This window comes from Barbus barbus (genome assembly GCF_936440315.1).
Source record: "Barbus barbus genome assembly, chromosome: 6".
In the NCBI taxonomy this organism is placed as follows: Eukaryota; Metazoa; Chordata; class Actinopteri; order Cypriniformes; family Cyprinidae; genus Barbus; species Barbus barbus.
In genome coordinates, this window is record NC_136734.1 from 18,461,372 (window position 1) to 18,488,544 (window position 27,173).

Sequence of the window (27,173 nt, forward strand, 5' to 3'; positions counted from 1 at the left end):
TGGTCACATTTGCACAGTCAAACTTCACAGGCAAAAGAAAGCCATAGATATAATAATGGTAATAATGACACAATAAAAATCCAAGCTATTCTGCCAACCCCAAACAAAAATTGCATAGATGAAATTCTTCCCGATTCACTTCAGAATGAAAGTATTTGGCTTTCAAAAGTTCGCAAAGCAATGGTGAATGTGACGACACCTTTAGGATTTTTACTTTGGTTATGTAAAGATAATAGTTTTATCAATCCTTTAATTCTCTTGTGGAAAGTGAAAAAAAAAAGTAACGGCATAGGAACTCACTTGATCTCCAGGGTGGCCAGAGGGACCAGGATGGCCTTTCTGTCCCTAAGAAGAGAGAGAGAGAGAGAGAGAGAGAGAGAGAGAGAGAGAGAGAGACTGAGTGTTGCGAAAGGATATAAACACTCCCATTTATAGTTTGTCAAACAATAGGAGGTAAATTACAGCAAGGATAATGTGCCTTTAAGGGAGTCACTACTCAAACATTTGCTTAATCATATCCTGGGGGGTTTCCACATACAGAGCCAGAAGAAAATCTATCATAATCTTTGAACTTTAGCAATTCTAAAGGAACTTAATAATTTCCCACAAACAGCTATTAAATGACCATAAGCTGACAGTATGTTCCCGTTACACAAGTAACGTCATTCTTTTTTGACATAATGAAATTAAAATTTGCTTTTGCATTCAATGTGTCTGCCAATGTGTCACAGGAACAAAGTGAAACCAGCATGTACAATCCCAGCGGTTTACAAATGTTCCCAGGATGAAGGGATGGAAAAGTAATAAATGTAGAAAAACGCATAAGGTCTCAAAGTGCACATTAACAGATTCCACTCTAACAGCCACTTCCGAACTAATACCAACTCATTAACGGCTGAGCAGATGCTTAAATAGTCAGGGGACAGGCCAATTTGCTCTCATATCAGCCCATAATGAGGGGAAGACAACATTTTATGCTTATGTGGTAGCTACCTCTTCGGGTTTTATTTTTATGAGTTTACTGCATTAACTCAACTATGTATTGTAATTGCTTCATTACAAATTTCTCGTTAACAGCTAAATGTTAACGTAATGTTATACATATATATTTTAATATGTTAATATGTTATATATTAAACTGTAGATATTTCACAGAATGTCCAAGCTGCTCTTTTCCATTTAATAAAAGTACAGTATATTCAGGTTTGGAACCACTCCTTTCATTCTTGGGTGAACTATTACTTTAAGAAGAACAAGAACCAATGAACAAAAACAATTCAGAATCGACCTATGGAGCTCTTCAAGGTCCTACACAACAGGAACATTCATGGCACTCATTCCTCAGTGTGCTGAGGTACCACTTTAAGAACCTTTCCTTCTATGAAGATTTATAGGGACTGTAAATGTAATGAAGACATCATCGACACCTTCACAGTGAGTGAAAAATCATGTGGTGTTATGTGTCTTGGCTGGGTAATTGGCAGTAACCTTTGGGATTACAATAACAGAGAGGAAACATCTATTGACTAGAATTCAAGAGGAGGAATGGAAATTCTACAGCAAGAATCAGCTCTCACTGAGTAACACTCCCACACCAAGCACATTGTACATATAGAATACTATCATTTTGGTAGCACTTTATTTTACAATTCTATTACTCATGTACATACTATGTACTTATTATAGTACAGTAATTACAATAACTAGGTAATAACTAGGTACTAACCCTGAACCTTCCCCTAAATCTAACCCTACCCCATGTACTTATCTTATATTCCCAGTACTTTCTTAGGTAGGTACAGTGTAAGTACACTGTAAGTGCATGCAAGCACACATTCTGTAAAACAAAATGCAACCATTTTTTTATTGCGGAATTTATTATTTTTTTTGGAAAGGATGCATTAAATTCATAAAAAGTAAGAATGGTAAATCTTAACTGTCAAATAAATACTTTTTTTTAACTGTCTATTAATTAAAGAATCCTGACTAAGTGTATCACGTTTTCCACAAAAATATTACGCATCAACTGTTTCCATCATTGATAATAAGATAATATTTCTTGAGTAGCAAATCAGCATATTAGAATGATTTCTGAATGATCACGTGACACTGAAGACTGGAGTAATGATGCTGAAAAATCTGATCAAAGGAATAAATAACATTTTTAAAAATATTCAAATAAAATACAGTTATTTTAAATGGTAATTTATTAATTTAAATTGTAATTTCACAATATTACAATTTTTTACGGTATGTTGATCAAATAAAAGTCTTGGTAAAAAATAACTGACTTCTTTTTAAAATTAAAATCTTACCAAGCCCAAATTCTGCAATGGTAATACAGTATAGATATAGATATATATATGAATGACATAGATGTAGATATAGATAAAGATATATTTACAGTGTCTCCAAAAAGGATGCATTCAATTACATTAGAAACAAAATATCAGTAAATATTCTGCAAACAAATAATTCCAGAGCTTTTCACAGAACTAAGTGACCACAGGTGTAGTTCATTACATTACATTACTATGAACATGATCCACCAATATATTCAGACACACTTTATTTTAAGGTTCAATACTCGCTATCATCAAACCATTAGCTATGACTTTTGTCTCAATAAACTCCTAATTTGCTGCTTATTAATAGGTAGTTGTTAAGTTTAGGTATTGGGTAGGGTCATGTAGAATACGGTCATGCAGAATATGTGCTTTATAAGTACAAATAAACAGCCAATATGTCAACAATAGGCATGCTAATAAGCAGCTAGTTAAAAGTGAGAATTGGTCCCTATACTAAAATGTTACCTACTGTATGTTTCTTTATTAGTACATTTATTAATTTATTAAACAATTTAAAACATAAACGTGTTTTTGTGAAAAATCTTTCATTTAAAATAAATAAATGTTGTTTGCTTTGATATTTTATTATATAATGTAATGACATTTATGCATTTTAAAGTGTGTGATTTAGAGTAAACACTCGCAGCTACTGTGCCAGTGGCAATTGTTCCATCAACTGTTTTAGGTGTTTATCTGTGCCTGCTGGGGCAAATCTCTTTACAAAACACTGCTTACAGAAACCTAATTAGTGAGGACTCTTCTGAGTAAACAAAAGAAATCATAGTTTGGCACAAGCGATCAAAGACAGGTTAAATGCATACAATACAGGCTTATGATCTCCACACTGGAACTGAGTGCTCTTCTTTGGAGGACAATGAACAATGCCCTCCCTCCTCCTAAACTATGGAAATATATTGAATAAGGGGAGGGAAGTCCCCAGTGTAGAACTAAGAGTCAGAGTGTCAATGAGGGCCAGGCTTCATTGCCATTAGTGCTTACGTTTAAACCACACAGAGAACAAATAGATCCCACATGTGTGTGCACTTTCTTAGTTTTGCATATTTCATAATATGTATTTATTTGTTTATTCATATTTATTTATTTTTATTTAATGCTTGCACTGTTTTACTTTTTTGTATTATTTGGTTGTTGTTTTTTGTACACTGTAAAATAAATAAATAAATAAATAAATACATACATACAGACAATACCCTCATATTAAAGGTGGAGTAAGCGATTTCTGGTAGCCAATGTTGACATTTGAAATCACCAAAACAAACACGCCGCTACCCCAAAAGGGTCTCGGCCCTATTTTGATAACTCCGCCCCACACATGTGTACGGCAACGATTAGTTCTGTGAAACAAAGCAAAACTCATTATAATCAGTGATGCTGTTTACACTGGATGCCGCGCCGCGACACATCAAATACGTGACAGTAGACTGCTGTCCCATTCTATGACATATTGACACAAATTCCAAATGATTTTCAATGGTCGCTTTGTCCCGTCCAGTGTAGCCAGACCGTGACAGGACAACTGCCACGTCCGGTGTAGACACGGTGTAAGCCTTCTTTTGCTCCGCAGATGTTTTCGTCTTTTGTTTTTATCCACCATCTCTATCTTTCTGTTGTCGCTCAGTTCGGATAATATCCGTCATGTGCACTGATGAGCACTCTCTCCTCTGCATCATGAGTAGACACATCCCTTACTGCTGATTGGCTACAAGTTCGTTTTTAAAACGCTTTCTAAAGCGTTTTTGAAAAAATACATACCCCACCTTTAATACAGTGCATTGTGCCCTATTTTTACAGATTTTTTTTAACAGTGCATATTTTCTGCATAAAAATACATCTTCCTGTAAAACGACATACTGCTGTTGAAAATCTTTTTTAACAATTTGTTTCACTTAGATGTACGTCATAATAGAGAAGAAAATATCTTGATACATGTGTTACATTGTGCCTTTATTTACACAAAAAAAATACATAATTACTGTATTTTACACATTTATGCATGCGTCCAAAATCACTCACTTGCTCATTCATTCACAATTTACTACATACTGAATGCAACATACAGTAGTTAAGTGAGTGAGTGAATGTGGGCACAGCTGTATTGCACAACTGCACTGAGCATTGTGCCATATTCTTACTGGCATGAAATCTGACATGCAATACAATCTGATTTTAATCAGATTTCAAGCCACAAGTAAATATGGTTTGCAAAAATCTGATTTCATGCAGACAACAAACAAAACATTTTTTCTGCCTGGCTTCACAAAGCCCATTTGATGATACTGTTGAGCAGCAGACAGCAGACTTAAAACAATATCTCAGCAGCACTCCACTGGGAACTTGATTCATAAATTTAAATCACTAACTTCTATTTATGTGATTTCTGCTGATACTGAGCACTACTAAATAAACCAAGACAGCTTAGCTCTTAGCCAATCAATTTAAACTTGATTAGTTCATCTTTAAAAACATCTGACAGTTGGAGTTTTGGTCCAAAACAAAGACAATCCAAGACAGTCTGTAGTATCTGAAATGTTTTGCACTATTTATCTTATGTAATCCTTAGCTACAGAAAAAGGAACAAATATACTTTTTTTCTCTCTCTCTCTTGACACGAGTGTTGCTTCACAAAACTATTGCAGACACAGATGCTCTTCCAGGTAACTATGAATGGATGCCTCAAATTCCAAAAAAACGCAGCTTGTTCTAGTTCCATTTCAAAATCTGTGCCAAAGGTCTTCCTCCCAATTGGTCAGTCACCTCTGGCTGAGTAAAAGCAAAAGTATTTTTTCCCCTGCAGTAACTGGCTCTTTTTTCCATCCCATTCAGTAAATCTGTGACGACGATAAAGTTTAATATAATTACACTATTATGCAACCAAGGACATCTATGGGACTGATATCCAATAACAGATGTGGTCAAGGGGCTGAGTTTGTTGATGTTGAATAAACATATTCCTATTACTCAAACAGGTGGCAGGGAATGTGTTCAAAAGCCCAGTTATAAAAGAAATTATATTTTATAGTTGAGGGAACTTGGAGTTAACTATGTTTTATAGCACTCTTATCCCTGTCAAAGATTTATTTTCAACCATTGCCTAAGGCTAAAAACCCAAATATTATGACAATTTCCTCTCAAATACTGTTTAAGCCATGCCATATAATGTCAGTACAAGGTTTTGGGGTCTACTGTACTGTACTGTAGCAGTTTAATTATGGTTTGACTGTTTTCACAACCAGGTCTCTTACTGGCCTTAATTTAAAATTTTTAATACATTTTTATAAATAAACACAAGTGGTGTTTGCCCGAATAAAATTTTCTATGCAAAACATGATGCTAGTATTTTGCGGATGGTTGCAATTGCAGCTACTAAGGTTTTTTAAGAGTTTTTAGTGCATTGATATAGGGTTACTAGGATATTTTGGTTGTTGCCAGGTGGTTATTTAATGGACCACATTAAAAGACGCCATCCTTAGTTTAAAAGAGACAGCTTAAACCAGCCTCCAAACCAGACTTAGCTGGTTTTTAGTTGATACACTGTAGCTGGGGTCTCTGCCTGACCAGATTAAAAGGGTCCAAAAACTCTTTAAATCCAGCAAACCAGACCAAAGATTTTTTTGTTGTTGTTCCCTGTTTTTACAGCCTGCGTGGCAAAATCTGTGTCTGATCATAAAGAAAAGTATTTGCACAACTATTATTAAAAAAAGAGGTAATTTACATTTGTAGCACAAAAATGTAATGGTACGGGTTCCATTTGTTAACATTAGTTAACTCTTAATTAACTAACAATTAAAAATACTTCTAAAGCATACATGGTAACCATTTAGATTAGAAGAGTATAAACTCCTAATTTGCTGCTTATTGACAGAAGGTAAGGTAGTTTTTGTAGTAATCATGTTTAGGTATTGGGTAGGGTTATGGGATCTAGAATATAGTCAAGTATTAAAGGTCCCATGGCATAAAAATGTCACTTTATGAGGTTTTTTTACATTAATATGAGTTCCCCTAGCCTGACTATGGTCCCCCAGTGGCTAGAAATGGCGATAGGTGTAAACCAAGCCCTTGGTATCCTGCTTCGCCTTTGAGAAAATGAAAGCTCAGATGGCCACCACCATCATCAAGTTTGCTGATGACACTGTTGTGTTGGGCCTGATCTCAGACAACGACGAGACGGCCTACATACAGGAGATTAAGAACCTGGAGAGTTGGTGCCAGGTGAATAGTCTACACCTGAACATCAGCAAAACTAAGGAGCTGATAGTGGACTTCAGTACGAAGCAGGAGCGGTCATACCAGCCGATCACGATCAACGGAACTCCAGTGGAGAGAGTGGACAGCTTCAGATACCTGGGTGTTCACATCACGCAGGACTTGACTTGGTCCTGTCATACCAGCACCCTGGTGAAGAAGGCCAGGCAGCGTCTGTACCATCTGAGACGCTTAAAGGACTTTAGACTTCCCTCTCGGGTGCTTAAGACTTTTTACACCTGCACCATCGAGAGCGTCCTGACGGGCAGCATCACTTCCTGGTTCGGGAACTGCACTATGCAGGACAGACGAGCCCTCCAGAGGGTGGTGCGTTCAGCGGAACGTAACATTCACACCGAGCTCCCTGACCTGCAGGAGATCTACAGCAAGCGGTGCCTGACCAGGGCCAGGAAGATAGTGAAGGACCTCAGCCATCCCAACAATGGACTCTTTTCTCTGCTGCGTTCAGGGAGGCGCTTCCGCTCCATGAAGGCGAACACAGAGAGAATGAGGAGGAGCTTCTTCCCGCAGGCCATTCGGAGTCTTAACCTCTCTCCACTCTAAGCACATCACCCCACACTTCCACTTTGCACATTTTCAATTACAATCTGCACTAATTTGTAGAAGGTCACGTAAGGATAAATGAGTCGGACTTACATACCATTTGTCTTTGTCTTTAGTATTCCTTTTACTCACTTATACACTTTACTGCACTGCACAGCACACGGACACTTTATCACTGACATACACTTTACTTTTTATAGAATCTATATAGAATCATATTCTATTTTTATTCTTCATATCTATTTTTTATTCTCATATCTATTTGTTATTTTATTTTATTGCTAGTTTATTTCTGTATATATGTTTACTGTACTTTTTCTATTTGTATTTTTGTAAACTTGAGGTTTTTCTTAATTTTGTTGGACAATTTGTTGGACAGTCGTACAATACATTTCACTACATGTCGTACTATGTATGTATATGTATGTGACAAATAAAATTTGAATTTGAATAAAATTTGAATTTGAATTTGGCCCGATCTGGAATCTTCCACTTATGTCGTCATACGGGGAAAGGTTACCTCCCCTTTCTCTGCTTTGCCCGCCCATGAGAAAATGAGCTACGATCGTGCGAGGAGAGCGCAATTATTTTTTTTTCCTCGAGAGACATCATGGCTTGCAAACGAGCAAAGCATTGTTTTGCATCTGAGTAATAAACGGCGCATATTAACAGACAAATTATGTTCATATTTAAAAGTCCAAACAGTCAGTAAGCGACAAGTGCTTGTAAACGCTGTTTTGGTTTTGTAAATGATTTATTGATGAGTCTGCTGCTTTAAGGCAAACTGAAAGCGCTGCTTCTCTGCTGCTCACTGCTCAGAACAGACGCCGAGAGAGGCGACACTGCGCCGGGAGAGAGACCTCACGCTAGCGGGGCTGTACTGAAGACATCTCCCAACTGAATGATAAGGTTTTTTTGTTTTGTTTTTTTTAAAGTCACTAGGTTTGTTAGTATGTACCCGCTATGGGAAAAAAGCCGCCAAATGGGTCTGAAAGTTACTAAATATTGTTCTAAAGTCACACGCGTGTGTGTGAGACACGGGAGCTGATGGCAGCGGGCGGTGGATATTGTTGCGGCCCGCCCAGGTAAAGTCTATGTGTGGGAAACACTGACCGTATCCAGACACAATATTTTAAACTAACCATTCGGAGACGTCCTGCTGTAGCCGCTGAGTTGCAACTTCTTCATCCAGTGTATCTCCATCTGGATCAGATTCTGGGTCAAACTGAAAAGTTTGAAGGACTGCGTGTCTACGAGCCATTGTGATACATCCACTGTCAACATTAGTGCATGGTACCGTGGCCGCAAGCTGCAGGACACACACCCACCCTCCACCTTGCTCTCTCCTCATCATTAGCATTTAAAGCTACAGACACAGAAATGGCTCGTCCTAAGGAAAGCTCATTTTGGGACTGGCTCGTAGTGGCTGAAATTCTGCACCAAGGCTGAATTTCGGGAACGAGACTTCAGATACAGTACTAGGGACCACTTAGGCCTATATAAAAGCATCCAAAAAACAGCATTTCATGGGACCTTTAATATGTGCTTTGTAAGTACTAATAAACAGCCAATATGTCAGTAAATATTAATATGATAATAATTAATTAATTAACTGCTAATAAGCAACTTGTCACGGTGCACACAGCAAGGATGATACAGGAACACGGAGACGAGGATGTAAACTCAAATAACAGTCTAAAACAAATCCAAACAAGGCAGGGCAAGACAAGGCAAGGCTGACACAGACAGGAACACTGGGGAGTAACGAGTAGACCAGATGACACGAAACTGAACAGGCAGGAACTTAAATACACAGGTTAATTACACAAACACAGCTGGACTGAATTAACTACTAATGAAGTGTAGTGAAGTGACATACTGCCAAGTTTGGTGACCCATACTCGGAATTCGTGCTCTGCATTTAACCCATCCAACGTGCACACACACCGTGAACACACACCCGGAGCAGTGGGCAGCCATTTATGCTGCGGCACCCGGGGAGCAGTTGGGGGTTCGGTGCCTTGCTCAAGGGCACCTCAGTCGTGGTATTGAGGGTGGAGAGAGCGCTGGACATTCACTCCCCCCACCTACAATCCCTGCCGGCCCGAGACTTGAACCCGCAACCTTTGGATTACGAGTACGACTCTCTAACCATTAGGCCACGACTTCCTCCGCAAATAATGACACTCAACGAGGACAGGAAACAAACCAAATAAGGACACATGAAGTGAGAACACATGACACACACGACAGAGGACTGACACAACTGGTTAATAGGGAACAGTTTCCCTAATCTAAAGAGTTACCACATTTACCACAAGACGCAAATAATGACACTCAACGAGAACAGGAAACAAACCAAATAAGGACACATGAGGAGGGAACACAAGTGGGGGTGGGCGCTCAGACAGCGGAACAGACAGAACGGAGGCCATGGCGGAGCTGGCAGCTCTGGAGGCCATGGCGGTGCAGGGAATTCAGGAGGCTATGGAGGTGCAGGGAGCTCAGGAGGCAATGGCAGGTGGTCCTTGTGGCTATAATAATGACACTCAACGAGGACAGGAAACAAACCAAATAAGGACACATGAGGAGGGAACACAAGTGGGGGTGGGCGCTCAGACAGCGGAACAGACAGAACGGAGGCCATGGCGGAGCTGGCAGCTCTGGAGGCCATGGCGGTGCAGGGAATTCAGGAGGCTATGGAGGTGCAGGGAGCTCAGGAGGCAATGGCAGGTGGTCCTTGTGGCCATAATAATGACACTCAACGAGGACAGGAAACAAACCAAATAAGGACACATGAGGCGGAAACACGACACACACGACAGAGGACTGACACAACTGGTTAATAGTGAACAGTTTCCCTAATCTAAAGAGTTACCACATTTATTAATCTTAAAGTTACTTTTAGCATTTACCAAGACATCATTAAAATAATCAAGAATAAATGTTGTTGATATTATTTAATGAACATGAGCTAATAAAATAAATAACATTAACAAAGATTACTATAATGTAACAAATGTATTGCTCATTTCCAGTTAATGCATTAACTAACGCTAACTTCAAGGACCATATTGAAAAGTGTTACTAGTTTAATACTTTGGGTAAGGAGTTTGCTGAAATCCTTTTACCTCATTATGAGCAATAAAAATAGTGATGCTTGCCTTAGATGCTTTGCTTTGAAAACAAAGAAATGAGTTCAACTATGTCTGAGAACTTAGATAAGCAACTGAGCACAGAGCAGCTGAGTGTGGGAATATGAGTAAGAAGAAAGGAATCTGGAGCTTGTAATGACAAACGATGTGGAGTCAGCTCTACAGAAATCACTTCAGGACACATCACAGAAAAAATACTAACTAATACATGCCGAGCAACGGTTCACCGTTCACATCTTGGGTCTATAAAACAGTTACACAAACCAAATGACAAATATAGTGTATAAAAGATCGTTGCCAAAAGGGTCCCAGTGAATCCCAGTGAGAAAGAAAAGGGGTGGAGCATTACAATCTCCAAGCAGACGTTAGTAGCCTATGCTCGTCGTATTACAGCACACCGTCCAGCTGTGCCAGAGGCCACATCTGCTGATCCCCAGAGCGAGAGTGTGAAACGATAGAAAGACTGTACATGGCTCAATATTTTGCAATTAAAAGCATAACTCAATCCCAGCCGATCATTACCTGCTCGTATGACAAAATGTGTCACTGCTTCTTACTGTACATGTGTTACCTTACAGTACGTTTGAGCATTACATTTTTCATTTGTTTTATTGTTACAAGATTTTGTCTTTGGCCACGGCCCATGGATGGAATAACTATATGGTTCGTTGCCAGCAGTAATTTAGCACAAGCAGTGTCTGCAACTATTTTCCACCAGCTTTTAATATTTTGTTTTATATCTGTGGCTGTGTGATTGGAAACACATGGAGGAAAAGAACATTTCAGGTAATTCCATTACTTTACAATGTTTCAGGGAGTCGTTTTGATCCAAACGTTCAAACAAACACCACTGATTATGAATATATGTAAAACTTCTGATGTAATACGACACACATGTATGAGTCTCTTTGTGTGTGTTGTGTGACTGCGTGTGCTACTCAACAGCACATAAAATTACTTCTTAGAATGCCAAATTACTGAATGGCAAATTCACAAACCCAATTGAAAATGCCATCTGTGAAGGTTTTCTAAAAGCTTAATAGCAAATTTTCCACATTGGAGAAAGTGAATATGGGCGTCTTTGCAATTGCAAATGACTGTCTGAAAGTGTTAGTACGGGGACCTGGCAGAGCCAATTTCATCTCGGCGGTGTAGACAGTGTATATGTTCACTGGAAATATGACTGTTTTGAAGCAGGACTTCTGCCTTGGCCAAAGCGCTGTCTGTTCATTTGATTTGGAACCCATTTACCTCTTCTGTTGTACTATAATGACACCTATTTGGTCCTGTTAGGTAAATAACATTTCAAAATAAAATACACACACTCTACGTGGAGGTAAACCACAGTATTTTACAAGGAATTTTCCACAGACATCCCTTGAAATTGGACTACAATGAGGTCATGCGCTGGCTATCCTGTTCACAGCAGCGTCCAGGACATCAAGGTCAGGTGGACATGTCTGAAACAAATTGGGTTTCTTTCTAGAAAAGCAGGGGAAATACACTAATCTTCCGTGAGGTCTACTACAAGAACCTTTTCCAATGGGATTTCACACAACTGATTTTAGGAGGAGTTCGACACAAGAACCTGTTTTGCATTTGCTGAGTTAGACTGATGTCTCGCCATCCAGAATAAGCCGTGGTATGACTGTATGTGAGGGATTACTTTAACATCGGACTGATAAAGCAATAATGTTTCCTGGAAAAACATGATGCTATGCTGTTGCAAATTAAGTGTGCTGAACATTTCCAAACATCTGGGTTGGGAACTATGCTTAGATCCGTTCTGTGACGTGATATTGGTGGAGTCTCCCTAGAATCAAAGAATGACTCTTACCTTCCGACCAGCTTGACCGGGTAGTCCGGGTAGCCCTAATATCCCAGGGTCCCCCTAAAAAGGAAAACACTGAAAATTACTCCTAGTATGGCAAATTTGGCAATGTTAAAATATTCAGAGACACCACCCATTGTAACTTAAGCCCAAAGTATACTTCAGTTTTCGCAGTGTACGCTAGCGTATGTGTACAGTCAAATGTGCAGCCTTTCAAAGTATACTCGATTTGATTGCGTGCACGAAAGCAGGCGATCAACACATATGTATGCATGGTTACAAAAATCGGACGATGTGCGTATAGTACAGTGCGTACTATTCTTGTACACTTGGACCCTTGCGTGCGCATAAAAGCCGAAGTATATGCTACTTGTTCGCTACTATGCTATTCTGATTTCATGTTTGATCTTATAAGTCTACATGAGATCTCGTCTCACCATGAAAATGATACTATAATTGGCAGGCGGATTTTAATGTTAAAAGTCAGTTAAAACTGTGGTGGTCTCCACCAGTTTTAAAATCGTTTAAAATTTGAAAATAGTCTAGTGTGTCCCAGGCCTTAAGGTAGGGGTGCAAAACTCAATTTCTGGAGGGCCACAGCTCGCAACTCTAATTTCACAACTCTAATTAAACACACCTGACCAGGCTAATCAAGCCCTTCAGGCTTATTAATCATGGTTTCCACAAAAATATTAAACGGCACAACTGAGCACCAAATTGTCGGTAACACTTTAGAATAGGGAACACTTATTCACTATTAACTAAGACTCTTCCCTCAATAGATTCCCAATTTGCTGCTTATTAATAGTTAGTAACGTAGTTGTTTAGATATTGTTAAAGTTTAGATATTGGATAGGATAGGGATGTAGAATAAGGTCATGAGGAATAAGGCATTAATATGTGCTTAATTACTACTAATAAATGGCTAATATTCTAGTAATATGCATGCTAATAAGCAACTAGTTACGAGACCCTAAAATAAAGTGTTACCAAATTTTCTCTTTTTGTGAGCAGGAAATCAGCATATTAGAATGATTTCTGAAGGATCATGTGACACTGAAGACTGGAATAATGACTGAAAACTCAGCTTTGCCATCACAGGAATAAATTACATTTTGAAATTTATAAAAACAATTAATTTAAATAGTTCTTATATAGTTCTTTACCAGCTGCTATTTTTTGTTTTTATTCTCAAGAATTAGTGTGTTGATTAATGCAAGCACTTGCATTATTTTAAGAATGAAAAAAGTTTGCTAGTGCACAATATACTTTATTCTATTTGGTTCCGTTCTTTATTCCATTATTCCATACTTTAAAACCCATACCTTTATTCCATTTGGTGCTCTGCCAGGTGAGATTCCAGGGTCTCCCTTTTTTCCCTGTAACACACAGAAGAAAAATAATTGATCCAAACTACCCCTCGTGGAAAATTTTTTAAATATTAGAATGAGGTGTATTTAGATTATACAAAGCTTTCATAAAAGTTAAACTGTGTATACCATCCTATAAATGCTTTTAAATGAGAAGACTTTTCAAACTACCTACAGTGACACACCACTCACTGTTGTTTTGAACCATGTATACATCCCACAGGAAATGAGGAGGTTACTGGGGAGTTATTGTGACCTCAAATCTACTCCAAACAGAACACTGTAACAGAATTCCTCTCCTAATTTTTCTATATAGTCTAGATGGATAAGAGTAATGAAGGCTTGCAAAGGGAAGGAGTGTTGTTTACATAAGAGAGTGACCCATGTACGCAAGTGAGAATAAGTTTACAGTAAGCCTCTGCAATGACACTGGGGTTCACACAGCACATTCTTCTGCCTTTTCAGGCAATGGGATGAAGACATGCTTTATGGTTATAATTCAAACACATGTACAAGTGGTAGCATATTTTTTCCTCCAATTAATCTAAGCATCTGCTGTTTGTTGTTTGACAATGCTTCCGGCATTGTTTTTGCGGCTGTTTCACCAAAGTAATTATGTAAATCAGGTAAGAGTGCAAACATGCCCATAAATATGTGCTGAATGCAATTTGCTTTGCATAATCTTGTAGGTATTGAGCTTGGTTGTAAAGAATTCACCAGGCTCGACACCAAAATTGGCTCTTAAAAGCCAAAAAGAGTGTTTGTCTACACCATGTGTCTGGACACATGCCAGTTATAATGCTCTTATCCATCATTTGATGGTTTACCACTCAATGAAATACAAAATTATTGCTATTTGAATACAATTATAGAGAGAAACTACTGCTAGGAAGCCAACAACAAACATACTTACAACTGGCGGTAACAGTAAGTGAGGGGAATTTAAATTTGGGCTCTCCTTCAGATGGCAAAGAAAGATCTTTGCTCTCCTGGTCTATTGTAAGAATTCCACAAGCAGCCAGATGTGGTCAAATGAACAACCGTGAAAAGTGTGAATGGAAATAAACAGGTCCAATGATGTCGTCAAACTCGTACTTCACACATATTTCTTGCCAACGTTCATCATAATTCAGCTACTCATGTTTTATTGTTTCTCTTTTAATTTACAACAGCTAAACGTAGACGGTAGAGTTACTGGTTTTCTATTGGTCCCAAAGTAGTAGTGTTTTTTATGGTACTACTGACATAGTCTACCTTGTGATATCACTGCTGTAAAAATACACAATCACCTATTAAAGTGTTACTTAAACGGCATATGGCTCATAATTAGAAGCCATTGAGTAGATCAAAGCTCATGCATATGTTTAATGATCCCCTTTAAGAAGAGGAATTCGCTAATAATTTCAAGACTTGCATTTTACGGCACAGGTTTTTGTTATGGTATGTCCAAACATATCAGTGATCAATGTCATCACAAATTGCTTCTTAAAACAAACAAACAAAAAAAACTAAACTAAACAAGAACAGACAAAAGTGGGGTTAACGCTTTATATTGATTGTCCACTTTATACATTCTACAAACAGTAAGTAACGGGTCCACAACATATAACATGCTGACTATGAGAAACTTTGCAAGTATGTGTCAACTTATTCTACTAAAATCTAACCTAACAGTCTACTCTGAAAGTTAGTTGACATGTAGTTGCAAAGTAGTTGACATGTAGTTATAGTTAGTAGAATTCTAAAGTGGACTATCAAAATAAAGCATAACCAAAAGGTGCTTCACAGTTCTAACAAACTAGTTTGTTAGCATCCACAAAAGCATTACAAATCTGTATTCAGTGGTACGTACCTTGGGTCCGGGGGTCCCTGGGCGGCCTGGGTTTCCATGCGGACCAGGGGGACCCTACAAAACAACACAACACGTGTTCACTTGTATTTTTGTGCTGTCTCCTGCTTAGTAATTGTGCAATCCCTGCAGGAGACTTAAGCTGGGTCACAAGCCTTGAAGCACATTATTGTTTTTTTCTTTTTCCGAACAATAAAACCCCAATAAAAAGACAAGAAAGGAAAGAAGAGGGGCATAAAAGAGAATTAGATGTACAGAGAGAAAAAGAGTCAGTGAAATGAATACTCATGTACTAGACTGTTTTAGAAGCACATTACTTCTGTCAGTCCAAAAGCTGCTATCGGGGCTCCAAATTAACACTCATGAAGTGCCAATGCGAGTAAAAATTTACTTTGGCAGGTAAAATGAGTAACTCCCCCAGTTAGGAACAGCAGCAAGATTTAAATCAAATTATAAAATGATAATTTATTCAAACCTCAGTGATGTAAGCAACATAAGCTAATTAAATCAAAGACAATCCGCCGATTAAAGAAAACATCTGTCAAAACTGATCAGTCTTCAAACAACTTTTCCCTTAGTGGAAATTATATTGTCAGACATTTTGGAAGCCTAAAAGGTTTTTTCTTCTATGCTGTGACACATTTTTCTCAAACACGTTTCTCTCCCTAATCTCCCTGTATTTAAGTGAGCGGATAAATGAATTTATTTATTTTTTTAACAGATCATGTAAAATTGAATATCTACAGTATGTCAGTACATGCATAAACAGAAACAGAATCGGGTTGCATTTAGGATAGCAATTTTACCAGCTTGATTAACTTGACATTAAAGCAGTGATGACTCGACAGTGGCAGTCCCAACTTAGGCACCTTTATAAATTTCAGACAGAAACTTGGAAAGAATGAGTGCCAAAAAGAAAAAAAAAATGTCAGGGCAATAAATAAAGACTTATAGTGGATCCCTTAATTCTTACAGTGGTTCAGGACCTCTCAGCCCCCAACCTTTAGCTCAAACCCTGGAAAATGTTTATTCCTTTAGTCCCTTAAAGTCACCAACCCCATCAGAATCTGAGGGAAGCAGCTTAGCCAAATTTAGGAAATGAAGCAATGTTAAAAAACCTCATGCATTTTTCATTATTCTGGCCCTCTTGGTAAGTACTGTATGTAAGTAGCACAGTTTGCCCAAGGCATGCATTCAGAAAATTGCCCTCCACTTAAAAAGAAAGTGTTGTGTTATAAAGGGTACTTCTGGCATATGCTTTTGGCATATACCATATGGACATGATTTTCTTCATTAGCTCACTTTTCCAACAGCGACCATGGGGCTTGAGTAGAGAGAGTGCAAGAAAGCTCCATAGACACTGATGTATATGCTCTGTTAGTAAAGCAGACAAAATGGAAGTGATCTTAAAAAATAAACTGCAAAAGTCACAATCCAAATGGCCATCACTTTAGAGGTTAATATGTGTCAACCAAAACTAAAAGCCACACTGATAGGGAACAAACACTATGGGTCAGAATGATTTGGGCTTGATGATATTTATTTGCACATGCTTTCTGCATTGTTTTAGCACCGATTCACTCAAGAATTTATGCAAATCAGGTAAATAAGCACTATACAGCATCACTCCACTGCTACGATGCAGAAAATGTAGAAAGTGTGCTTGACTACATTTCATGTCTTTATATATACCGGTTATGCTGGTTATAACTCTTCTCTATTGTTTAATCATCATTTGACAAACTACTGCTGCCAAGATCACTAGAAAATGTACACAAACATCTCTCATAAATTAAATTCTGTTTACAGTTTCTGGCACAGCCCTATTTCAGCACATTTAGCAGCTACTTTTCACTTTTCAAGACTGCTCAACTGTTCACCCTGTCTTTCATAATGTGTAAAATGATTGCAGCAAATACCTTGGGATCTTATTAGATACTGTCAGGGGTCTTGGCACAGCAGATACTAGAGAGAGACCCAGATGCAGAATTATCAAGGGAGTGACATTTATTGACAAGATTGAAATAAACAGGGCTGAAGTGAATCCAAACAATAGAAAAGGGCAGTCCGCTGGAAAACAGGAGGATGACCGAAGTCAGACCTGGACCAAGCTAGGCTAGAGAGCAAAGGAGATAGAGCAACACCAGTCAATGATATCAATGGAGATCAGGCAGCAGCTTGGGTAACCAGTGATTGGCACTTAGAGCTGTAGTGAACCCAGTCCAATCAGCTAACCAGTTCTTGAGAACAGCAGCCAGGGCTTGATACTTTGAGCTGTAGTGAAACCAGTCCAGTCAGATAGCCAGGTCTTGAGAACGGCAGCCCGGGGGAATCAGGACACAGAACAGGAACAAACACTAAACAAGACAAGACCACAAGACAAAATAACAAGCAACAAAATAAAACATCTATGACTACATGCTATGACTAAAAAGGAAAAACCAAAATCAAACTGCTGAGAGCAAATAAATCAAAAGAAAGAACCAAAAAGCAAATTCCAGGAATCTAACTGGAATATAAACTGGCTAACACGAAAATCAAAATAAAAGAAAAGAAGCCAAACTAGAGGCTAAAGAAAACTAGAACAAAATTAAAAAGCAGGAACTAGACTAGAGCAAAATAACAAAAGCAAAGGAATCTTGATAAACCTCAAGAGAACCAATGCAAAGCTAGACAGATAAGGAGAGCAAAAAAACAACACTACTCAATACGACTAGTAGACTGACAATAAATTCTCTTTCACACAAGGAACTCACGCAACGAACCAGCAGAGACATGAGGGAAAGGAGTACAATATAAAGGAGCAGAGCACATGAGGATCAGGTGGACACAATCACGTAAACGAGGACTAGACAAGGACTAAACAAGGGGGCGTGACCATGGGAAACAGGGAGGTTGGACCAGAGGAGCATGTGGCAAACACAAACAGAGACAGAGCCATGTGCTCAGACACAAAACAAACAAAGAAACATTGAACAGGGACAAGACAGACAAGACTGTCAGGGCAGAATCCTGACAGTACCCTCCCCCCAACGGACGCCTCCAGGCGTCCACACCCGGCAAAGGGGGCACAAACTGGGAGGGCCGGCTGGGAAGGAAACCTTGAGTTCCAGGACAACCAGAAAACATAGGAGGTGGGACTGGGGAGGAAAATACTCCAGGGAAAGAATTTGTGGCCAACCATGGAGTTGCCGGCTTAACGAACTCGTAAGGCCTTGGTGACAGGGAGGGTGGGATGGGGACCTTGTTGGTGGTCCTTCTGGAGACATGGACTTGTTTCGCTGGTGGAGTCTTGAAAATGGCCTTAGTGGTCTCGGTCTCCGGGGCCAACTCTTGACTGGTGAAAGACCTTGGGACAAACTCAGGGGCCATGACTGCTCTGATAGGGAGGGTGAACCCTTGGGGAAGAGGCTCAGAAGGCACAAAAACGGTCTCAGGTACTGACTTGGACGCACTCCCCAGAACTTCAGGGACAGACACTGGACTTGACTCAGGTGTACTTCCCTGGGCTGCGCTGACAGGATCCGGGACTGACTGGGGATAGCTTTCCTGGGCTACTCCGAAGAACTCTGGATACTCCTGGGCTGGAGTACACCCTGGAGGTTGTGAGGCCTGGACCGGAACTGTGGCTGAGAGTACTGGCTGCTCAGGATTGGCCTGTGTGGTAATGACAGCGAGCTGCTCAGGGATGGCCTCCATGGCCATTGCAGGAAGGGTTTCTGAAAGCATCAGATGACAAACAAGATTGGTTTCTGTGGACACAACAGGATTGGCTCGCTGTTCTGAGGTAGCCTCCATGGCCATAACAGGCAGGGTGAGATGCTCTGGAATGGCCTCCATGGCCAGGTCAAGAACAGTCTCAGTTGAAGCCGCAGTGCCCACCTTGGACGAAATAGGTCCCATAAATTCAGACGGTGCAGTCTCAGGTTCCTTTAACACAGACTTAGCTGGTGAAGTAGGCGGCTTAGGGGTTGGTTCCAGGCTGTATACCTCTGGAACCACAGAAAACAGGACCAACTGAGTAGAGTCCTCCTGGACCACAGGATTAGGGACCTCTTGAATCAGACTCTCCTGACTCTGGTCGTCCTGGACCAATGTGCTTGGGACCTCTGAAAGAAGAGCATTTGACTGCACAATGTGTGCCCTCCTTTTAGGTCTTAGAGGGCTCAAAGGTGCCTGATTGGCCACTCTTGGCGTGCCTGCAACCCTCTCAAACAACTCAGGGACGACTGAAGATACCTTGACCCGAACTGGGAGGATTTGAACAGACTTAGACTCTAGGATAACTTGGGTGGACTCAACGGACTCAGGGATGACTGGTGTAAACTCGACCGGCTCTGGACTGGCAGGAGCAGACTCGACCGGCTCTGGACTGGCAGGAGCAGACTCGACCGGCTCTGGACTGGCAGGAGCAGACTCGACCGGCTCTGGACTGGCAGGAGCAGACTCGACCGGCTCTGGACTGGCAGGAGCAGACTCGACCGGCTCTGGACTGGCAGGAGCAGACTCGACCGGCTCTGGACTGGCAGGAGCAGACTCGACCGGCTCTGGACTGGCAGGAGCAGACTCTGAAGACTCTCTGGTAGATGCAGCAACTCGAGCCGCCCGCTTTCTTCTGTTCCTTCGTTTCTCAGTAGGAGTCAGATGATGATCGTGGACTTGACTCAAAGGAGGAAGGAGGGCAGGGTGGTCACTGCAGACATCCTCAGGAGGGTTAAGGATCTGCCAGTCTTTACGGTGATGCACATAAAGGGAGAAGTCCCAAAAACTCAAAACATGCAATTGCTCCATCTCCCATCGTGGCAGGGGGTCATCCAGAGCGAGGTTGAAGACCTCCTTCAGGACTGCATCATCATATTCTAGGCCCCTAGCCATGGTCCAAAAGAACTGAGCAAAGCCCCGTGGATCCATGCCCTCCTGACGAAGCAATGACACTGCCCGTTGGAGCGCCAATCTCCCTTCTGCAGTGGCAGGTGGAACAATTTTAAGACTCATTCTGCTGGGTCTGGTGATGGCTGGTTCGTTCTGTCAGGGGTCTTGGCACAGCAGATACTAGAGAGAGACCCAGATGCAGAATTATCAAGGGAGTGACATTTATTGACAAGATTGAAATAAACAGGGCTGAAGTGAATCCAAACAATAGAAAAGGGCAGTCCGCTGGAAAACAGGAGGATGACCGAAGTCAGACCTGGACCAAGCTAGGCTAGAGAGCAAAGGAGATAGAGCAACACCAGTCAATGATATCAATGGAGATCAGGCAGCAGCTTGGGTAACCAGTGATTGGCACTTAGAGCTGTAGTGAACCCAGTCCAATCAGCTAACCAGTTCTTGAGAACAGCAGCCAGGGCTTGATACTTTGAGCTGTAGTGAAACCAGTCCAGTCAGATAGCCAGGTCTTGAGAACGGCAGCCCGGGGGAATCAGGACACAGAACAGGAACAAACACTAAACAAGACAAGACCACAAGACAAAATAACAAGCAACAAAATAAAACATCTATGACTACATGCTATGACTAAAAAGGAAAAACCAAAATCAAACTGCTGAGAGCAAATAAATCAAAAGAAAGAACCAAAAAGCAAATTCCAGGAATCTAACTGGAATATAAACTGGCTAACACGAAAATCAAAATAAAAGAAAAGAAGCCAAACTAGAGGCTAAAGAAAACTAGAACAAAATTAAAAAGCAGGAACTAGACTAGAGCAAAATAACAAAAGCAAAGGAATCTTGATAAACCTCAAGAGAACCAATGCAAAGCTAGACAGATAAGGAGAGCAAAAAAACAACACTACTCAATACGACTAGTAGACTGACAATAAATTCTCTTTCACACAAGGAACTCACGCAACGAACCAGCAGAGACATGAGGGAAAGGAGTACAATATAAAGGAGCAGAGCACATGAGGATCAGGTGGACACAATCACGTAAACGAGGACTAGACAAGGACTAAACAAGGGGGCGTGACCATGGGAAACAGGGAGGTTGGACCAGAGGAGCATGTGGCAAACACAAACAGAGACAGAGCCATGTGCTCAGACACAAAACAAACAAAGAAACATTGAACAGGGACAAGACAGACAAGACTGTCAGGGCAGAATCCTGACAGATACACTCTAAAAATATTTAAGCCTAAATTAAAGTAATATTTCAACGGAAAATGTCAATTTGCTGAAAATGTACTTATTCTAAGGTCATCCGATATGTAGATGAGTTTCCTCAGGAATGGAGATGTATACATTACTTGTAGATTATTGTGATGATTTTATCAGCCGTTTAGATTGTCAATAATTGCAGGGGCTCCATTGGTGTGCAAGTGATGTAATGCTACAGTATAAGTTTCTCCAAATCTGTTCTCATAAAGAAACCAACTCATCTACATCTTGGATGGCCTGAGGGTGAGTAAATTTCATCAGACTTTTCATTTTTGTGATGAATGTGATGAATATTTGTCAGTCATACATCAGTTAAACAGGTTAGAAACAGGTAACAGGTTAGAAACAGGTACAATCAAAAACGTCATGACGTGGTTTAGTAGAGCAACTAACAAGCAATGGCGAGATTCAAAGACTAAAAACCGAGAGCGAACACGAAGCCTACTTGTCAAGGCAGCGCTATTATTTATATATGATCCACCTGGGGTTAGCCATGAGTGGGGCTCTTATTCATCGCCCTTCCTGCTGAGTACACACAAACTGGCCATATGGAGATACTTACAGGAAGCTCATGTACAGATTTCCACCTCGTTTTTATGTTTGGTCAGGTTTTCCACATGTGGTCGTGGTTAGTGATCAGAGGAGAGTGACAGAGGGGTATCAAGAAAACCTATCAAGTTACATATTGGTTAATCTCTCCTGCTCACTTTCAGATCTCCAGCAGGCACTCGTGTGGACAGACGCACGTGGTGGTTGTCACTTTCCGGCTCATATATTTGAGAATGGCTGACTTATGGCGGGGTTCCCTGACCTGGCTCAAAGGAGGCCTCTCCTAATGTTTACCAGTGCACTTGGGGGAATATATTTCCGGCCTGGCCCCTTGACCAAGATAAACTATGTTTAAAAGTTAACTTTCTAGTGTTGGCATTGTAAATTGTTCATCAGAGAATTTTACTGTGTTGGTACAGTACGTGCAAAACACTCTGATTCACACCAGACAACCCTGACAGACCACATGACCCAGCACATGGTGACACAGAAGGGAATGGTTTACAGTTCTGTGGACTTGTGAGAGACCTGAGGGATGAATTACTACATAAACACTACCATTTTTGGTGTAGTCACTAAAAAGAAATATGGAAAATGTCGGAAATTGCTTTTTTGTTTTCAAAAACAATTATTAGACAAAATGTCCATGTGGCCATAAGGAAATGACAATGCATCAGGGAAAAAAAAAAAACTATCCCAGCTGAGGTTTAAAAAGAAGCTAACACAGGAATGGGAAAATGATTCACATTTACCATTATTCAACGAAATCTAGTCATTTCAATCGGAATCCATGCATTCAAAATTTAGTGTAAGTGCAAAAGTTTCAAGATGGTCACATGAATTTGCCACATTGAGCAACAGAAAACTTCTTGGTTTGAAACTGACTTTTGCGTGAGCTTTGACTATAGGCAATTTCACTGTACATTCTCTATAGTAAACATACCTTTCTTCTCCAGACTAGAAAAGCTATGCTTGACTTGGAGGCTTTTTTTAAACAACCATTTATTCCCCCATCCAAGTTTGTATACAATGGCATAGAGGATTTAAAATTGAGCTTTCTAATGTGACAAAAGTCTATTTACACAGTCACAATGTCACCCCCCACCCTCAAATTATACAAAAATGATCTTACGCTACTTGTTACCTTCAGCACAAACCAACACTTAGTATATTTGATTCAAAAACTAACAAACACTTTGCTGATGTTGTAAATGTTTGTAAACCACTGAAAGACATTAACTAATGTAGCTTCAACTTTCAAGTACGATAAGGATTTCAATTACATAGTTCATTTAGATGCAAAAAATGAAGAATGAAACCCCTGTGAAGAAAAAAGTGCCTGTAAATGCAATGGATCTGCTTTATCACCAGTGTGTCCTTCAGTAAGATGCTTTAGAAATCATACCTGTACATCTGTGTCAATTTATAAACCCTTCCTAAATTTAGATTGTGTAATTGAGATTAATTTGTTATCTTAATCTTATATCCAAAATGACATGTATCAGTATAAGATTTAACAGACTTGGAACTAAATTTTTATCTTGCATTTGAATTGCTTATGAAAACTGACAGTTAAATATAACAAGCACTGCAGAAATGAAAAATAATGAAACTTTTAAATATGATAAAATATCAGCAAAACTTTTTTACATCAGGTGTTTCATGGTATATTCTTGGAAATGGTACTTTACTGCACTGAATACTGATGTGGGATCACAAGGCTCTTGACCAGCAACTCTAGAAAGCTTAAGAGCCGGTGAGCACCGGTGAGGCTTTAAATACCTTTAATAAGACTGCTACAAAGAGTCCTTTCTTTAGCTCAACAGATTGGGTTCCCACAGTCCAGCCCTCAGGGGCCTCTCTAAAGGGCAGTCTCATAAGCTTGGGCAGGTATCTTACATACAAAACATCTAGACTTCCAACCAGGGAAGTCTCTTTGAATCACTGATTAACTGATATCTCATTGTCTCATGCTTTCTTTCACTCTCAATTTCAACCTTACTAGCAAAGAGCCATTTCTATAAGGTACTTACTCATCCTGATGACAAACTATAAGTTTGTAACAAAAGCAGATTTCAATGAGCTTACATACTGTAAATTGAGTAAAATGTTGTTGCCAAAAAAGTCTATTCAACAAAAACATATTTACTGACATATCGCTCAAGACTTAATGACATAAAAATGAATCATTACATTATCATAATAATCATTTGGAGTACTTCTTGTGCACATTGCACATTTCTTAATATTAAAGGAACACTCCACTTTTTTTGAAAATAGGCTCATTTTCCAACTCCCCAAGAATTAAACAGTTGAGTTTTACCGTTTTCGAATCCATTCAGCTGATCTCCGGGTCTGGCGATAGCACTTTTAGCTTAGCTTAGCATAGATCATAGACCGTTAGCATCTCGCTCAAAAATGACCAAAGAGTTTCGATATTTTTCCTATTTAAAACTTGACTCTTCTGTAGTTACATTAGACTGACAGTTACTAAGACTAACGGAAAATGAAAAGTTGTGATTTTCTAGGCTGATATGACTAGGAACTATACTCTCATCCTGGCGTAATAATCAAGGAACTTTCTGGAGACTATTTTCAGGTACTGCGTAATATCATAGCCCCTGTTGCACCCATGGTACAACAGCAAAGTTCCTTGATACAAATCGGCCTAGAAATTCACAACTTTTCATTTCAACTGGAACAAGTTTGTCTGGTTTGTACTACTATAAGTACAAATTCAAATTTCATCACCCTTTAATGCAGCTTTGGACAACTAAAGTCCATTAAAGTAACATGCAGAGCAATATTACATTGACTTGGATGAAGTAAAACCTGAGATCTTCTAAGCAACAGAGACATGAAAAAAATAAGTGAAAGATTTAATAGGCTTACCCTGGGCCCTCTCTTTCCTGGTAATCCTGGGTTGCCAGGAGGTCCTGGAGGTCCTGGAGGTGCCTGAAAGTCAAGAAGGGAGGGAAAACTGTGACAAAAGGGTCATTTAGTGTTAAATATCTACCTGCTGACATTGAACGAACTCCCAAACCAGGCTGGATGGGGCTAGTCCCTAGTCATTGTTATAGGATACTTTTGGACTTTTCTGAACTAAACCATTAAACATGCAAATTTGTTTAAAAAATTAAAATTAAATTGAAAACAAAAGAAAAATAATTGCAGAAGTCGAGAATTTTTAAAATATTACAGGTTGAAAACTGGTTTTCTTTGAGAATGTCTTTGGCAAAACTGAAGTTACATTTGAATTAAAGTTGGACTGCAGTCATTTTCAATAAACTGTGTCCATACTGCTGCACTTATTGGCTTGTTTTAATGGCACTGGTTTCAGCCACTGGTTATTTGTTATCAGCTAGCTTTGAATCAATTACACACATGAATTAACTGAACTTGCATTCAACAAGAGGTCAGTGTTCATAGATTTTTGTTTTCCTTTCACTTGTTCAGAAGAGAAAAAGAACAAGAGCACAAGCAGTTCTGATATATCATATCCAGCGTTACTTGTACATCCGGCAAGAAAGATCATCTTTAATATTTATTTTCAATTTTGATATAATGTAGCAGCAAGATTCTTCAGAATTGGCAAAAAAGTGTCGGTACCCATCTACAGTAAGTGGCTTACTGTACACATCTGATGACAACATTGAGCAAATGGAAAATGTCGCTTTAAAAAGTGTTGCTTCCAAATAAATTCTATGAGACAAATCCTGGCAATGTTTCATAACACCTGTAGAGCTGGCAATATCCCACACACTCATACTGAGAGCGATGCTGCCAGGACTCCCCAATGGTTTTCAGGTTTCCTGTTTCTACTCATTTTGTAAGCAGCACTCACTAATAAAAGATCATTTAAAAGGTGTATGTTACTAATGTTTTCAAAAACTCTGCTATAAAACTCTAAATAAACATAAATTTCATGAATATATTGACTTTGCCTTTAGTTTTTGAGCAATAAACTTTGTTGTTCAGGTAAAATGAGCTCTGCCTCACTCAACATTATAATAATCATTGGGACTCTATGGAGTAAGATCAACATAATAAACCCAAAGACATTGTGCGCAGAGTGTCTGCTTGATATGAATGACATTAATATGGTAATTTTGAGCTACAGAGAGAAAGAAAGACAGAAGAGCCCCATTGAGCCCCCTACACTGTCTCTTCCACGTGGCAAATTTCCTGAATGAAAGCAATCTCTCTTTCTCTCTCTGCCTCCAGGAAAGAATGAAAAGATTAGAAAAAGAGGAAACAAGGCCTTTTATAGTAGTTGCTTAAGGGGATCGCTCCTGAAAATGCACAGTGCTATCTGTGTGACAGCCATACTGAACGGCACATCTGGTTGTTGTTTGTTGCTGGAAAATAGTTCAGGACTTCACTGTGACTGTATATACAGTACCATAAACAATAAACTGCATACTAGTGTTGGATGAAGTTGGCAGACTTTATAGTAAATATAAGTTCACTTTAGAGCACAATTCTGCTCCCATCAAAGCTTGTTTTAAATCCTGTCTTGGAAAAGATGACACTTGTCCACAAGAAATGGAAACTAATCCAGGAAGACTTGTACAGGTTGTAACTAGCAAGTCTGTTACATGATTGATTGATTGAAGTCATTCTTATCCAGTAACAATGCAATCTTTGTTTAAATGATTCACTATCCAACTGATATTAGTTGCTTTAGCGTACCGATGTTGAGTTGCAATGTTTGAATGCATCTATAAATCCACCACCACCATTTTGGTCTCTTGTCATGGTGACGGCTGTTAGGCTCTTTTCCCTGCAGACTTCACACTATAGTCACAATATAGTCCTAAATAACATACTAAATAGCCTAACATACATTTTAGTATACATCCTACCAGGTCATCTAAAACTAATGGGAATGTTAATACTGTACATGCAGCTTTTTTAGGTTGCACTGCATGCACTGCAAAAAAATTAAATACATTTAAAATGTTAATGTTTTGTTTTTCAGTAAACATTCTTAAATACATATAGATGTACTTGACAAATAAAACTGCATAAGAAATGGAACACTTTTTTAGGAATAAATCTAATCACATTTAGAAAGGTTTATGTTTAAAAC

At 39.4% G+C, this 27,173-nt stretch overlaps 1 protein-coding gene across 1 annotated transcript in view; it reads right to left on the reverse strand.

The window, feature by feature from the left end:
* Nucleotides 1–27,173, reverse strand: part of col27a1b (collagen, type XXVII, alpha 1b) — an 81,603-nt gene that overhangs the window by 43,615 nt on the left and 10,815 nt on the right. Inside the window, exons 4-8 of the mRNA XM_079418159.1 lie at nt 24,974–25,036; nt 15,384–15,437; nt 13,487–13,540; nt 12,168–12,221; nt 301–345 (exon numbers count right to left, since the gene is read on the reverse strand). Of these exons, the coding sequence (XP_079274285.1) occupies nt 301–345; nt 12,168–12,221; nt 13,487–13,540; nt 15,384–15,437; nt 24,974–25,036 (270 nt within the window). The remainder of the gene's footprint in view (nt 1–300; nt 346–12,167; nt 12,222–13,486; nt 13,541–15,383; nt 15,438–24,973; nt 25,037–27,173) is intronic.